At 37.6% G+C, this 17,706-nt stretch overlaps 1 protein-coding gene across 1 annotated transcript in view; it reads left to right on the forward strand.

The window, feature by feature from the left end:
- Positions 1-17,706, forward strand: part of LOC131144066 (protein ZINC INDUCED FACILITATOR 1-like) — a 96,999-nt gene that overhangs the window by 19,101 nt on the left and 60,192 nt on the right. Inside the window, exons 6-7 of the mRNA XM_058092438.1 lie at positions 11,671-11,724; positions 11,867-11,929. Of these exons, the coding sequence (XP_057948421.1) occupies positions 11,671-11,724; positions 11,867-11,929 (117 nt within the window). The remainder of the gene's footprint in view (positions 1-11,670; positions 11,725-11,866; positions 11,930-17,706) is intronic.

The raw sequence follows: 17,706 nt of genomic DNA on the forward strand, positions 1-17,706 counted from the left end.
GATGGTGAGGACAATTCAAATTGGTTAAATGAAGAAGTTGGTGGTACTGTAGAAGAAGGTGATCAACCACCAATAAACGTGCATGATGATTCAAGTTCAAGCCCTGAACGTACACAAAGTGATGACAATCTTGGTTTGAGCCTACCAAGTGATGATGATGGTAATAGTAGTGCTGGAGCTGGGGTTGGGGAGGGTGGTAGTGGTGGTAGTGGCGGCAGCGATGTAGAATATAATTATGGATATGACACAGGGAAATCATTTGTAAGGGATATATATCTTTTTAATCGTTATGGACTGCATGATATACTTGAAAATTATGACTTGGGTATTCCTCCAGGGAATCAATCTTCACAACCCAGGAGAAGGAGTGGTTGTGGTGACCCTAGTGATTATGCTGAAGATTCATATGGTGTTGTTCGTAGTTTTGGCAACTTTGGTTTAGTTCATCATCACAATCATATGGATCTCATCCAACATATCTACATTATGCATCTTGTGACTCAAGTTTTTATCCTAGTGGATCAGGAATCTCAGGATCTAGTGAGTCTTCTTCTACACACTACCCAGAGCCAGCCCCAACCCTAACTTATGGACATTATTTAGGATATGGTCAAAGAGGAGATTATGCACCCCCTATATTAGTTGGATTTTCACCACCAGTACATTTTCCAGAGTATCAACGAGATGACGCAAACTTGGGTTTATTCAGCTATGTATTTCCACAAGGATGGGGAGATAATTTCCAATCCCAATCTCAAGATACAGATGCAAATTATGAAGACCCTCCACGTCATTCTTTTTGGTGGTGCGTGTTATGTTATAAATTTGTAATATTGTATTCATGTATTTTCAACTATTTATTGATATTTGATATCAATCACTTTTTAAATTCATGTATGTGTAATGTATATATTGAGTATTAAGTCTATTGACTCATTTTTAGTAACTTTATGTCTTTAATTAATTGATTCTTCATTTTAATTACATTTCTACATCTTTTTACTCATTAAAGTAATGTAAACTATAAGAAAAATATCTTTTTTTTTGTAAATAGCGCACTAAAATTAATATAAAAATCATAATGCCTATTAAAAAGCATTTATAGGTTGAACGAAAGCCTTCAAAATTCATTAAAAATCATGTATTAATGGATTTCATGCTTATTTTTCAATTTTGGCATGATTGTGCATGCGTGAAAAAAATTCACGACCGTTACACCTACTTCCCATTACGTAACACCCGTGCCTCCCGCATCTTGCGATACCTGCGACCGTTACGCAACGTTACCTCCGACCGCGATTTCGAACCATGATGGCAATTATTGCCATTTAATAACTGCTACATGCTGTCACGGGAATGCTATGGCTGCTACAAGATTGTTACGAAATAATTTTTTTTTTCTTGAATTTTTATTTTCTTCTCATTTTCTTTTCTCAATTTTCCTTTTGCAAGTTCATCCTGATTAGTTATTTGAAGAGGAGAGGAGAAGAGTGCAATGAGGATGACAACTATACAAAATTTTTTATTGTTTGGTAATATTTCATGAGTGTCATGCCTACGCGTGAGAATGTTTTGACCATTTTGAGCAGCATTTTTGCTCTTATTTCTTTCAAAATATCTTAAATACTTCCATTCATCATAATATCAAGTTGTAAAGATCCAACATTTTCTAGTTGTTCACTTGTAGAACCTTGTTAATGGTTGTTTGGTACCATTAGGGCTATGTGTTAGTTTCTTGGGCTATAGCAGTACTATGTTGATTTATTTATGATTTGTTTGTGGTGTTCACCTTGTTCATGGCTGTCTTGGCTATTAACCTTGTTTGTTGTAGGTGGGGGTGTAATCGGTTCGATTCGGTTTGGTTATGGGCCAAACTGAAAATCGAGCCGAACCATGCAGTTTTTGAACTTCCTGAACCGAAACCGAAAATTGAACCGACTGTATTATCCCGCGAAGAACTGAACAATGCGGTTCGGTTATGATTTTTTTGGTTTTTAACCAATTTTCTAATTATTTAACAATTATTTTTCATAGGGGAGGGAGGCAGAGTCGGAGGGCGCAGAGGCCGTTGGCCGTCGACGGCAGTGGTGCAGCACAGCTGTGCTACTTGGTATCGATTTCGACTCTTTGAGTGTCTGAGAGACTGAGACTGAGAGAGTGAGAGACAGAGTCGAGACTCAAGAGACGAAGTTGATGGAGAGAGACTGAGAGTTTGAGAAAGAGGGTCGAGAGGTTGTTAGGCAGAGTTGGTGAAGATGGCGAGTCAGTTGTAGACGCAGAGAGGAGAGAGCACTCAGAATCTCAGATACTATAGTATGAAATTGAAACCTTAACCCTCGAGTCCCCGACGACTCCGTCCCCAGTCCCCAGCCCAAATTTATATATAATTATATATTAACTTTTAATATAAAGTAATTATATTAACTTATATATATATTTAATTTAAATATGTTTTTCAGTTTTTTCTGATTCGGTTATGTTTTGAAACCGAAACCGAAAACGAAACCGATAATTTACAATTTTGAAAACCGAAACCGAAACCTAAACCGAATATCGAAAAATTGAATTTATTGTGATTTCGGTTCGGCTTCGGTTTGATTTTCTGTTTTTCGCTAATTTTTGTACACCCTTAATTTTAGGTCTAGTTTGCGAGTGTTGGGATGGAGTCCACGAATCCTAAGAGTATGTTTTCTTCATCATTTCCATAGATTACAATCGAGAAATTGGATGTAAAGAATTGTTTGCAGTGGTCTAAGATTGTGAAGATCTATTTGATAGGCTTAGGTAAATTTGAACACATGTTTCAATCCAAGCCTAGCAAAAGCATGGATTCAAGAAGATGTATTGATTGTCTCCATATTTTGGAACTGAGTGGAACCACATGTTGCACATATGTGCATGCATATGAATGTATGCAAGGAGATTTGGGATTTTGTCTAACTTTCATATTCTAATGACATTACGCACATGTATGATCTATCCTTGGAGACAGAGTACTTTGTAGAGATAATGCACATCCATGAGGAACTTAACATCATGGAACCCATGATCACCGATGTTAGTGAGATTCAAAAGCAGAGGGAACGAATGGCAATTCTTCGGGTTCTAGCGGGCTTGAAACCCAAGTTTGAGGTAGTTTGGTCCTAGAACCTCAGTAGTGCAAAGTTGCATCCTTTGTTGATGTTTATTTTTTTCGTCCTTCCTACCTCCTTCAGTGCACATTCCTTAGCCCCTACTTTTGGTGTTTCAAGCTTTGAGAAGACTACTTTCATTACATAAAGTGATTTTGGTTTTCCACCAAGCAATAGTTGAAGTTCTCAGGGTGGTTTAAGTGGTTGTGTTGGAAGGGATGGATGTAGTAGAGATCCCTTTTGGGCTTTAGTGGAAACATCATATTGTATGTATGTCAAAGGAAGAGTATTCCAAGTGGTCGAGCATCCTTATATCCTTCCATTTCCATTGCATCTCTTGTTCAGATTTGTAACTCTATAGCTTGTTTGTTGTCTAGTATTTCTTGCATTAGTCCTTGAATTTTAGATTTAGCCGCTATTGATCATTAAACAGTGTTAACTAATTTCTTCTCCACATTTTAGTGTTCTAAAAACCTATTGCGTGTTACCCTTACTAATAGGTCTACTACTATCATTAAGGAAATGGGACAGTAAATCCAATTTCCATTTTTTTTCTTTCTTCTATTTTGTATATTCCAAAATTTCCCTTTAATCTTATGTCAATTAGGAAGATTACAAAATCCATGAATTTTTTAATAACATTCTTTTTTTAATTCTATTGCCATTCAAGATTTGAAGACAAGGATGACAATTGGCGGAGGACATGAAGCTGATGGACTTTACCACTTTAAGCCACTATCTCCTTCTATTGTTTGCACTGGTGCTGCTACATCACTCAAATCCATTGTTGCCTTTGTCATCCTTCATTAGAGAACTTTAAAAAACTAGTTCCGACCTTGAGGTTTATGAGTGTGTGTCTCGTCAATGAGAAAGCATTATCATATTCCATTTGCTACTAGAGTCAATAAACATGCGACATTAGTCGATTATGATGTTTAGGGTCCTAGTCGAGTTATGTCAAAGTTGGATTTTCGAGATGACTTGGCTTTATTTAATTAAGGCTTGTTCTATGTTGTTTCATTCTTTTGTGCCTTTTTTTTTTTCCCTTGAAATAAAGCTTTACCTTGATTGGCCTATTCAGATAATTTATAGGGATAATTCTAATAAGTATGTCAGTGCCCAATTTACTACCTAATTGACTCGAGTCTGGTATTGCTCATTAGTCATCTTGTGCTCACATTTCTCAACAAAATGGAATTACAATGAGGAAAAATAGACATATCCTTGAAGTCACTTGTATCCTACTAAAGTGTTTTGGAGTGATGTCGTACTTAATGCCCACTCATCAACAAAAAGCCACCCTTTGTTCTTGGTGGTAGAATTCCTTACTTTGTTATATTCCCGATTGTTCCTATATTTTCTTGACCTCCTTGTATATTTGGGTGTGTATCCTTTGTTCATCAGTTAACCCTAGTGTGGATAAGTTGGATTCTCGTGCTATAAAATACGCTTTCTTGGGCTGCTCATTTACTTGAAAGGGATGTCATTGTTATAGTCCTATATTACGTCATTTCTTTGTCACGATGTTACCTTCTTTGAGTCTACACCATACTATTTTGAGTCCTTGAGCGCTTCTAACCTTGATGAGTTCCTTCCTTTACCTAACCTTCATGATTCTGTATTATTATCTTTTCCTAGTCATCTATTTGCGTCTTTATCTAGTTTGAGTCTTTGTTGCCTTGATCATCCTAATTTGTAAGTGTATACACGATAGGCAGCTCAAGGGAGGGGAGTTTCCTCCAGCTTCTATTGCTCTGCTTTGGTTTCCTCGTTTTAGGATGTCGATCTTCCAATTGCTCTCCCAAAAGGGAAACGCACTCGTATACATCATTCCATCTCTAATTTTGTTTGTTGTGATTTCTTGTCACCCTTATATTATTGCTTGTTAGTACTCTATCTTCTATCACTCTAACAAAATTGGTTGTTGAAGCCTTAGAGTGAAGCCTTAGCCCATGATATAACCACATATCAAAACAGCCTGCCCATTTTTTATTATTTTTCCACTTTTTTTTTTCCTCTCATAAGTTTTTGGACTCAACCTCTACTTGATCTCAACACTTACAAGATTCACCAACTTTAACCTCATATCATATAAAAGCTCATTGGGGTTTCTGTAGCCCCTCTCACTAGCCCCTCGACCAACACCAAAGTCACTTCCCCCATAAGTTCCCTCATTATGGCATAAAGACCGATTTTATTGACAGGTTCTTGTTTTCTAATGAATGAGAGGAGGAGTTTCCTAATCTTTCTCAAGTTGTATTAGCTGGACCCACGTCTAATCATTTGCCTATACTATTGGAGTATAGGAAAGTTCTTTAGGGCCCCATCCCATTTAGGTTTGAGAATTTATGGTTAGATCATTTCTCTTTTCAATCCTTGGTTAGGGATTCCTGGAGTGAGGATGTGGAAAGGGGTTGGGAGGGGTTTAGATTAATGAAGAAGTTGAAGAGGTTGAAAGATAAATTAAAAGTATGGAATAGGGAGGTTTTTAGAGATATTAGGGTTGAAGGAGGAGTGACTCTTTTGAGGGAGGAAGTGGCTAAAAGGATTTATTTGAAAAATCAATTTGGAAGAGTTGTTTTTAAGGAAATGAGAAGTTGGAGGCGAAAAACAAAATTTAAGTGGGTTAGAGATGGAGAGTGTAATTCTAAATTTTTTTCATAGGAATGGAAAAATGAGAAAGAATTTGATTAGGGAGTTGGTGGAAAGGGGGGCCATTATCATAGACTCTAATATAATTGCTTAAGAGATCACATGTTTCTATTATAATTTGTATTCTGAGGAGGATGAGAGTAGACTGATGGTGGAAGGATTAGAGTGGGATCCTTTGTATGATGATAAAATAGCCTAGTTAAAGAGACCTTTTGAAGAAGAGGAAGTTAGGGCCACATATTTTAGGATGGAGAGGGATAAAGCTCTTGAGCTAGATGGTTTTAATTTAGCTTTTTATCAAGATTATTGGATGGAAGTGAAGAATGACCTTATGAAAGTTTGTAATGAATTTTATTGGAATGGGATTCTTAGCAAGAGTATTAATTCTACTTTTATCACTTTGGTGCCTAATAAAAATAGGTCAACTAATATTTCTGATTATAGACTAATTAGCTTAGTTTCTAGTGTTTATAAAATAATCATTGAAGTGCTAGCTAATAGGTTGAGTGTGGTGCTTGATAGGAATATTTATAATGCCTAGAGTGCATTTGTGGGGGGAAGACAGATTGTGGATGCAATTTTGATTGCGAACAAAACATTGAGGATATTAGGAGAAGGAAGAAGAAGGGGCTTGTCTTTCAAGTGGATTTGGAAAAAGCTTATGATAAAGTGAGTTGGAACTTTATCTTCTTTGTTGGTTATGTTGAACAACTGTAGGATGTCGTCCGAGGATGATAGTCGTTTGGTTGTTGGATTCCTCGAAATTTTTATCATGTAAATCTTCTTTGATTTCTTGGTTGGTACTAATCATTCTTTCCCACTCTACAAAGAAAATTGGAAGGTCAAAATCCCCCCCTAAAATCAAAGCTTTCTTTGGTTGGTTGTGCTTGATAAAATAAATACTAATGACTTGCTGCAGATGAGGATATCTTTAAAGGCTTTATCGCTTTATATTTGTATGCTTTTTTTGCATTGTTCATAATCTGTTTCTCTTCTTTTATTGCATTACGATTTTAAATGGAAGGTTTGGAATTAGTTATTTAATTTTTTTTGGAGAAAGTTGGTTTGTTCGAGAACAGTGGAGGAGTTCTTGGCAATATCTTTTGTGGGGTTTGGGAGGAGGAAGGAAGGTATTGCTTTATGGAATTGCTTTATTTGCAGTGTTATGGAGCTTGTGGAAGGAATGTAATCTCTGTATTTTTTCAGGAAGAAGATCCCATATTGGTTGGTGCGGGAGAAAGTGCTTTTTATGGCTTCTTTGTGGTGTGTGGGCCATGGAACTTTTAAGGGGGATGTGTCTGATAGATGTTTAGCGGGATTGAAAGTCACTTCTAAGGGCGTGCTGATTTGAGCTTGCTGTTTTTTGTTTTATTCTCTGGGGATTCTCAGATTTCGTTGAGGAGAAGCCTTTTCTCCTGTTTGTACATTCTCTCTTTATCTACTGAATTTATTTTATATATATATATATTTAGGCATTGTTTCCTTAGTCTCCAAAATTGCTTCTTTGTTCATCTCCTTTGCCACTACATGTCACTCACCCCTGCATCAATTAGATTGTGAAGAATGCCTTCCTATATGGTGACTCTTCATCTCCTTTGGCACCACATGTCACTCACCCCTGCATCAATTAGATTTTGAAGAATGCCTTCCTACATGGTGACCTTTAGGAGGAGTTCTGGCAGCCTTGTGATCTTCTTCCACTCCACCTTGTCTTGCTGGCAGGTGAGACAAGTTCGGGTATGCTTGATCACCTCGTCATGAATGTGTGGCCAATAACACCTCAGCTTCAACAATGCCCAAGTGTGATGCCATCCTATGTGGCCTGCTCACTTGGTGTCATGACACTCTCGCATCTGTGCCTTAGATCACTAGCTTAAGGCACAAAGAGCCCGTTACCATGTGTTATTAGCAACCCATCTTCTAATTAGAACTGGTGCAATTTGCCCTCTTCCACCAACTTCATGAAGTTTTGGACAATTGGATCTTTGACAAGATTCTCCTTAATGTGATCTTGCATTGTTGTGGTCACTTTATGACAACCAAGTGTGTACCATTTATAAGGCCGCAAGCTTAGTCTTCAGATAAGTGCATCTACAACTTGGTTTGTCTTTCTTTCCTTGTGCTCTGAGAAATCAAACTTCAACAGGAATTCTTGCTAAGGGGCTTGCTTAGGTGATAACTTTTGTGTGAAGGAATGATTGACAAGTGAGTTATCAATTTTTACCACAAACTTCGACCCAAGTAGGTAATGCCGCAACATGCTAAGATAATGCATCACTGCTAGCATCTCCTTTTCTTAAGTTTTGTATTTTTGCTCTGCTTCACTAACTTGCGGCTCATGTATGCAACATGATGCCTATATTGTAACAAGATTCTGCCAAGGGAATAGTCTAATGCATCTCTTTGTGCCTCAAAAGGCTTCATAAGTCAGGACGAGTAAGTACTGAACCTCGCATCATAGCTTCCTTCAAGTTGTCAAAGGGCCTTTGACACTCCTTTATCTAGTCCCACCTATGACCCTTTTCCAACAGTTTTTTTAACGTGGTAGTTCTCTTTGAGTACCCCTCTACGAACTTGTGTAATAGTTGGCAAGGGTCCAAGAAAGGAACATAGCTCCTTCACTGTCATTGGGATCTTCCAGTCTTGAATAGCTCTCATGTTCTCCATATCCATCTAGGTACGACCTCCTTCAATCACATGACCAAGGAATTTTACGCTCTTCGAAGTGAAAGAGCACTTCTCTCTCTTCTTGTAAAGGTTGTTATCTTTCAGCTTGTCAAACACCTTCGTAGATGCTCTTTATGTTCCTCTAGAGTCGAACTGTAGACAACAATGTCATCCTGGTATACAACAAAAAATTTGTTGAGGTACTTATGAAACACTTGGTTCATCAACATGCAGGATGTCACTAGTGTATTCATCAACCCAAATGGCATTGCCAAGGATTTATATGCCCCATATTGCATCACCCAAGTAGTCTTCAGCTCATCACCATCTACTATTCTCATTGGGTAGTTGCTTGACCGCAAGTCAAGTTTCATGGAATACTTGACATGACTTAGTTGATCAAAGAAATCAACAATCAGTGGAATGAGATTCTTGTGGTGCGCAATGTTTTTTGAGCGCATGGTGTAAATCATTGTTTTCTCTAAAGAGCTTGTTACTGAATGTAAAACGTTTTTAGTTGCTTTATGAAATATAGATATATCTTGTGTTTTCAACAAATATTCACTCTTAATTGGTTTCTAACTTGTTTTCAAATGTCACTTTGGAAAAAAAATTATTGCCTAGGCCTAGCTCCTCCATCAAATTTTAGATGGAGTCATGGCCTGTAAGTTTGTAATGTGCCAAAAACTGGGACATTATAGTTGCCTCCTTGTCCTCATCATCTCCTTGTGCACCCTCCACAAAGGAAGCTTGCAAAGCATTTAGCGATGACTTATGAGGGCAATTAGCAATTCCATGATGTTCCGCCTAGGAAATTGTAACTTCAGTTCTGTGGTCGTAGCTTCTTGCTCAAGTTCTGGAACTTTTAAGATTTGGAGTGCTTTTCTGTGCCTGTGTGTGAGTGCTGTTCTGTGCCTGCGTGTGCTGCCTGATTTTGAAGAGTTGCTGTGCTATTCATTCCCTATATTAGTGTGCAATGATTTTAGTGTATGGGAGGTGTTTTTGATGGTCTCTACAGAGAGAGCTTCAGCTGATACTGTTATGTACAGAACCATCAAACTGGCTGGATCCTCTAACTACCTGTTGTGGTATGAGGCAGTTTGTGCATCTATTAACATGAAAGGGAAGTCCAAGTATTTGTTGCATTCTCCTCCATCTCTGGACTCCGAGGATTATGAAGATTGGATGAAAGAGAATGACATATTGCTGGTGTGGTTGTGTAATGGCATGGAGCCATGAGTTGCTGCGAACGTGATGTTTCATAAAACAGCCAAGGCCGTATGGGATGAACTTCCTGAAAGATTCTCACAAGAAAAAAATCAAACTCGTGTTTTTGACCTATATGAGAAGTTCTTCAAATATGACCAATACGGTAGGTCCATTAGTGAGTACTATAGCACTATGAAGGGTATGTGGGAGGAACTTAACATCCATCAACCAGTTAGCTCTGACATTGAGATGATTAAGAGGCAAAGGGCAGAGCTTTCGGATGCCAAGTTTTTTTCTAGGTTGAGTCTTTAGCTTCAACTCATTCATGTTCAAATTCTTGCTAGTGAGTCCATACCATCCATGAATGAAGCATATGCTAGAAACCAACTTTGTAACCAAAGATGACTCTTAATCTTCTTCTCATGACAGTTCAGCCATGGTTAGCACTACCTCTGGTGGTAAAGGAAGTGTTGGAGGACACGGATGTGGTTTGGAAAGCAATTGTGGCAAAGGTAGCATATCAGGATGACGTGTTTGTCGTGGCAATTCCCACATTTGCACACATTGTGGTAAGGAAATCCATATTGTGGATTGTTGTTGAGGAAACCGACTTGGGCCAATATTTCTCTTGTCGAGGGCGATCCCATCATTGAAATTTGAAGTGCACTTGTCCAGTCCAGTGGGAAGTTGAGTACATCATCTACCGTGTTCTACGAGGAGTTTAACAATCTTGTCCGCATGGTTCAACAACTCCAAACTTAGTCTTCTTCATTGCTGTTGTGGCCTTAGGTACAGCTAGGCTTCTTGACTCTTCATCCTATTCACCCTGGGTTTGGTGTCCTTCCGCATGACATATAATCCTAATTTATTTGAGTCCTTGAAACCAACCACTTTACCCTCTAAAGTTACTCTAGTTGATGGTTTAGTTACACTAGTTTTTGGTTGTGGCAATATTATTTTGTTTCCTTATGCATCTTTCCTCTATGTTATAAGTGCCAAATTTCCCTTGAACTTGTTATCAGTTAGCCAATTAACTAAATCTCATAATTGTTCTATGACCTTCTTTCATATTATGTTATATAGCATCTCCAAATGAAGTAGAGGATTGGATGAGTGCTTGAGAAGGATGGCTTGTACTATTTTAATGGTGTTGGTTGTAGATCCAGTTCTTGTCATACATGATACAACTTCCTCAATTTCTATTAATGGTGTTTCTCTTGATCAGTGGCATGCTCATTTGGGTCATCCATCTCTAAAAAAGCTACAACAAGTTTTTCCAATGTTCAAGTTTGTTTCTAGTTTTGGATGTTCTGCATGTCAGTTGGGAAATCATGTTAAGACATATTTTCCATTAGAGTCTCGTTGTAAATCATTGTTTTCTCTAATTCATTCAGATATTTGGGGTCTATGTACGGTCAAAAATTTGATTGGTCATCAATATTTTGTATTTTTTGTGGATCTATTTTTTAAAGGACAGGTATGAATTTTTGAATGTATTTACTCAATTCTACCAAGAAATAAAAACTCAATTTGGCATTGGTATTCAAATTTTTCGATCTAATAATGCATATACCCCTCAACAGAATGGGTAGCTGAAAAAAAAGAAGAAGATATTTATTTGACATAGCACGGTCTCTACTCCTTCACATGCATTTTCATAAAACTTTTTGGACCAATGCTCTTATAAGTTATAACAGGCTATTTTCTAGTCAATAGGATGCCCACCAATGTTCTAGAAGGACAACTTCCCTTCACCATCATTTAAACAGAAACATCCATGTTCTCTATTGTGCCCTATGTTTTTGGGTCCATATGTTTTGTCCATCTTCCACATACTTGTTTTGTTATATCCAACGTTTAGCTCCTACTCGTCCATATTACCTGGCTGGGATAGTGACCAATAATATTCTATTGTTCTTTTTGCAATGATAATATTACATGATTTGTCTTTTTTTATGATTTCATAGTTGTTGTATTACCTGGTAACAGCTGAACTTGACAATGTGAACAGGCATATGCTTCAGAAGTTTGCCAAGAACAATATCAAGCTTTGGGAATGTCAATTGTAAGAAAATTTTCACTCGCATGCATGAGGGAGCGTGCATGTTTGTGTATTTTTTCTTTTTTCTTTTTTGGCAGGCTTTCACTTGTATGTCATTAATTCTTAGCCCTGTATTTTGAATAATGAGAGTTCGGTTTTATTTTAGATCAGCACATCCTGGGGCGTTGGATTGGTCATTGGTCCAGCTCTTGGTGGTTTTCTTGCACAGGTATTAAATGTTAGTCAGCTTATCCTTTTATGAAAGACTGGCAGTGCATCTGGACAATCTATCTTTGAAAACACACAGAAAAGGCTAATAAATGATTTTCATTTAATATTTATTATTCTTATTGTTAGAAGGGAATATATTGTTTTAATAATTAGGTGCTGCATATGGGAGTACTTTTGCCTTTCACATTTTTTTACTATTACTCTCAGCATGCTGGAATTGCTGCTCTCTGATTCTGTGGATGCTTTTTATGTTTTGCTCTTCCTTTTGTTTTTTTTTTTTTTTGGGGGTAGTGGATGCTGTTCTTTCATGCCCATATTTTTTTATGCCTGCTACTTATTCTAGAGTGCTGTAGCTATTATTCTGTGGTCATGGCTGCCTTTTGAAGATTTTTGAGTGCTTCCTTTTCTGTGGTCACACTATTTTGTCTCCTTTTCTGCAACTGCTTCTCTCTGGCCGTGGCTGCTTCTTGAAATTCTGCAGTGCTTCCCTTCTGCCTTCAGTTCATCCTGCTGCAACCTGCAGGTCATCTGCTGTTTAATTGATTGGTGCTGCTGTGTGCAGTTTTGTAGTGTTTTGTTGGGGATTGTTCTCATGGTCATGGCCTCAACAGAGAGAGCTATTTGATTACCATTTTATCCTAAAGTTTATGCTGTTAGATTGTGGGCCAAAAATGTATCTCAAGCCTAGCACTCCCCCACATGCGAAAATTGCATTGGAGAGATAAGCAGAAAATAAAAACAAGCCATTATAGTGAATAAAAATAATTTTTAAACAATCATATGATAAAGGTGGGCAACAGTGCTTGAACTGAGGACCTGATGGCAATCATGGTTCTGGTTCTAATACCATGCTAAGCAACCACTTTACCCAACAGCTTATGCTGTTTGGCTGGGGACTAACAATTTATATGAAGCCTTAACAAGAACTTCTGCAGATTCTGTGAAGCACAGCCATCAAATTGGCTGAATCCTCTAATTATTTCTCTTGGTGTCAAACAGTTCAAGTCCATATCAACACAAAAGAGAAGCCCAAGTGTTTTCTGCTTTTCCACCATGAGATTCCATGATTGTCAAGGTTGGATGAAAGAGAATGACACACTACCTGAGTGTTGTAGGATAGCATATAGAACCTCAAAATCCATATGGGATGATCTTCGCAAAAGCTTCTCACAAGATAAAAATTAAATCCACATTTTTGCCTTGGATGAGAATTTTTTCAAATTTGACTGAGGTAGGTCCTTATTGAGAGTATTATAGCACTCTCAAGGGAATATAGGAGGGGCTCAATATCTACCAGCTAGCTAGATCAGACATTGAGATGATTGAGAGTCAACAAGCTGAGTTCTTGGACACAAGTTTTTGTCTTGTTTAAGTCTTGAGCTTCAACCTATCGATGACTAGATTTTTGCCAATGAATCCTTACCATCCATGAATAAGCGTGTGCAAAAATTCAATGGATCACCGAAGATAGCTTTCAGCCCTTTCTCAAGCTTCTTCCCATGACAACTATGGTTGGCACTGCCTTTAATCTTGGTAAGGAACTGTTGGAGGACAAGGCTTAGATTTGGAGGGTCATTGTGGCAGAGGTAGTGTATGATGAGGAGTTCATTATTGCTTCTTTCATTCGGACACATTGTGACCAAGGACTTAAAATTTGATTTCAATGGTGTCAATTTATGCAAATTCTTTATTTGATTTCTATTTCAATTTAAATAAATGTTTGGAATTTATAGGAAATGATGAAAATTTACATTGAAACTTTGGGAAATATTAAAACAAGTTATTATGCATAATTTGGTATCAAAATATATTTAGAAAATGCATAGATGACAAGGATTTTGTGCGTAGGGCATATAATTGCATTTCCTGAAGCTAGCAAGGCAGTGAAGTTCCAAGCTTTCAAAATCTTGACTTGAAGCTTCAATTTTAGTTCTTGATGCAGCTAATCAGTCTAGACAGCTTAGAAGCTCAGTTTGCAAGTGATGAAATATGAGGTTCTAAAATGATTAAAGATTGGGCGGGTCTAGATAGCTTAGAAGCTCAATTTGCAAGTGATGAAATATGAGGTTCGAGAAGGATTAAATATTGGGCAGTTAAAGTTCAGGACTTTAGAACAATTAGCTTGGTAACTAGTGTTTATGAGATTTTGACTAAGGTATTATCCAAGAGATTGGCTGCACTTCTGGAGGACACTATCTCTCTTAGCTAGAGTGCTTTTATAGGTGATAGATCCTAGATGCTGCCTTGATAGCAAATGTGGTGGTTGAAGATGCTGCTTGAAGGAATAATAGAGGTCTATTGTTGAATTGGACTTTGAAAAAAATTATGATAGGGTGAGCTGGAGCTTGTTGGACAAGGTTATGGATATAAAAGGTTTTGGTTTCTTAGTGAACGGCGAGGTTAAGTCTTGGTTTTGCTCATCCAGGTGTCTTATACAAGGAGATCCCCTTTCTTTTTTCCTCTTTAATATTGTAGTTGATGCTTTGAGTAGAAGGATTGAGAAAGGAGTTGATACAGGATTGTTGGAGGAAGAAGAAATAAAAAAGAAAAAACAACAACGACAAAACAACAAAACCAAGCCTTAGTCCTACTTGGTGGGGTCGGCTATATAGATCCTTTTCCGCCAATTTATGTGATCATAGACCATTTCTTTTGATAGATTCAAGGATATTAAATCCTTACTCACTATCTCTTCCCAAGTTATTTTAGGTCTACCCCTACCCCTTCTACCCCCCACAGTAACTAAGTCACTCTTCCTCACAGGTGCACTATGTGGTCTACGTTGCAAGTGTCCATACCATCTTAGTCGTCCCTCCCTCATCTTATCTTGTATAGGAGCTGCACCTAACTTACCATGAATATGTTTATTTCTTAATTTATCTTTCAATGTTATACCACTCATCCATCTAAGCATTCTCATTTCGGCAACTTTTACTTTTTGGATATTATGTTTGTTCGTTGCCCAACATTCCGATCCATACAACATAGCTGGTCTTATAGCTGTCTTATAAAACTTCCCTTTCAATTTTAAGGGTATTCTACGATCACAGAGCACACTTGAAACATTTCTCCATTTTACCCAGCCTGCTTTAACTCTATGCATTACATCATCTTTGATTTCTCCTTCAGCTTGCATGATAGATCCAAGGTATCGAAATCTACAAGTGCTATTTATTTCTTCATCATCAAGTTTAACTTTGTCTCCAATATTCCGCTTATCATTATTAAAATTACATTTCATATATTCTATCTTATTTCTACTTATCCTAAAGCCTCTAGATTCCAAAGCTTGTCTCCATAATTCTAATTCAGCCTCTATTTCGTCCCTAGTTTCGTCAATTAATACAATATCATCAGCAAACAACAAATTCTGTATGACCTCCTTTTGAATACTCTTAGTCAATTGGTCCATCACTAAAGCAAAAAGATAAGGACTCAAAGCAGATCCTTGATGTACACTTATGATGATTGGAAATTCTCTAGTTTCTTCATCTATAATCCTTAGACTAGTCATTACTCCATCGTACATATCTTTAATGACGTCGGTATACCTATTATATACACCCTTTTTTTCTAAAGCCCACCATAGAACTTCCTTAGGTATCCTATCATATGCTTTCTCAAGGTCAATAAATATCATATGCAAGTCCCTCTTCTTTTCCCTAAACATAAAAAATAAAAAACAATAAAAATAAATATAAAACAATAAAGCAAAGAAATTAGCCAAGGAAACCCCTTTGGTATGAGGATTTTATCATGTTGCACCTTCAATTCATAGAGGATATTATTCTCTTCCTTTTAGAGAATATGGGTCGCGTCTCTAATTTGATGACCATCTTACAAAGAAAGCGTCTGGGATGAAAATTAACTTCTCTAAAAGCGATATGGTGGGTCTTGGTATTAGTGTTGACCCTTTTGTTAGGATCGATGGTTGTGTTATTTTGGCTTGGTCTATTACCTATTTCAGTGTCCCTTTAAGTGGTAATCTCATTGTTGACTCATTTCGAGATCCAATTTTTGAGAGAGTGGCTAGGAGATTGGATAGGTTGAAAGGAGTGTTCTTCACTTTAGTGGGTTGTATTACTCTTATCCATGCTTGTCTGTCCTTCTTCCCTTTGTATTATCTTTCTCTTTTTAAAATTTCTACGAGAGAGGTGTGGAGGCTTGAGAAGTTGATGAGGGCTTTCTTGTGATCGTGTGGTGCAAAGGTAGTAGAGATCATCTTGTTGGTTGGGAGATTGTGTGTGGGTCTAAAGGGAGGCTTGGGCCTTGGCGATTTCGTGTCCAAAAACATTTCTTTAGTGGGGAAATGGTTGTCACTTTCATTTAGAACCTGACTCTCATTGGCATTCGGACACTACCAAGATTGCTTCCGAGATCATTGATTTTTATCACAACTTGTTTTTTGAGGTGGATGAGAGTAGACCAATGGTGGAATGTTTGGAGTGGAATCCTTTATCTGTTGACAACATAACCTTGTTAGAGAGACCTTTTAAGGAAGAGAAAGTTAGATCTACAATTTTCAGTATGGAGAGGGATAAAGCTCCTGGCCCAGATGGTTTTAATTTAGCTTTTTAACAAGATTGTTGGCTGGTAGTGAAGAATGACTTGATGAAGTTTTTCAATGAATTTTATTGGATTAGCCTTTTGAGTATTAATCCTACCTTCATTACTTTGGGGTTGAAGAAAAGTACATCGATTAAGATTTCTGATTATAGGCCTATTAGTTTAGTATCCAATGTTTATAAAATAATCACCAAAGTTCTAGCTAATAGTTTGAGTGGTGGTGCTTGATAAGACTATTTCGAAGGCCCGAAGTGCTTTTGTGAGAGGGAGACAAATTGTAGATGCCATTTTCATTGTAATGAAACCGTTGGGGGCATTAGAAGGAGGAAGAAGAAGGGCGTCATCTTCAAGTTGGATTTCAAGAAGGCTTATAACAAAGTAAGTTGGAGCTTTCTGGATAAGAATTTTACAAGGAAGGGGTTCTGAGAGAGATGGCAAAGATGGATGAAAGAACGTGTCTTACTCTGTGATGGTAAATGGTGAACCTAAATCTTGGTTTAGGGCCATGAGGGGGATTAGACAAGGTGATCCTCTTTCCCCATTTTTATTTATTTTAGTGGCGAACGTTTTGAGTTGGTTGGTTGATAAGGCGGTGGATAGAGGTTTAGTGGAAGGTATGGAAGTGGGGAGGGAGGAGATTGCAGTATCACTCCTTCAGTTCGCTAACAGTACCATATCTTTCTTGGAGGATCACATGCCTTCTTTTTTGAATATTTTGGGGCTTCTACATATTTTAAAAAGGTTTTTAGGGCTTAAGGTGAATATGAGGAAGAGTGGTATTGCGGCAATTAACGAGCCTGCAGAGCATGCTAGACAGTTATCTGTGGAGATAGGATGTGTAATTGGATTGGTCGTTGTCTTATCTAGAGGTTCCTTTGGGGGGTAATCCTAGGTCAGTTAGCTTTTGGGACCTGGTAGTTGAGAGTGTCCAAGTGTTTATATGGGTGGAAGGGAGCTCTTTTTTCCTTGGGAGGTAGGATTACTTTAATTCAGGCTTGTCTTTCTAGTATCTGTTGTATTATCTCTCTAATTTTAAAATTCTAGTGGGTGTTGCTAGTAATATCGAGAGGATTATGAGAGATTTTCTTTGGGTGGAGTAGGGAGTTTTGGGGATCATTGGTGAGTTGGGAGGTAGTTTGTAGGTCTAACAGGATGGAGGTTTGGGTCTTGGAAATTTGGTGTCTAAAAACACAGCTCTTTTAGCCAAAT

The sequence above is a fragment of the Malania oleifera genome, chromosome 12, assembly GCF_029873635.1.
Source record: "Malania oleifera isolate guangnan ecotype guangnan chromosome 12, ASM2987363v1, whole genome shotgun sequence".
NCBI lineage: Eukaryota > Viridiplantae > Streptophyta > Magnoliopsida > Santalales > Ximeniaceae > Malania > Malania oleifera.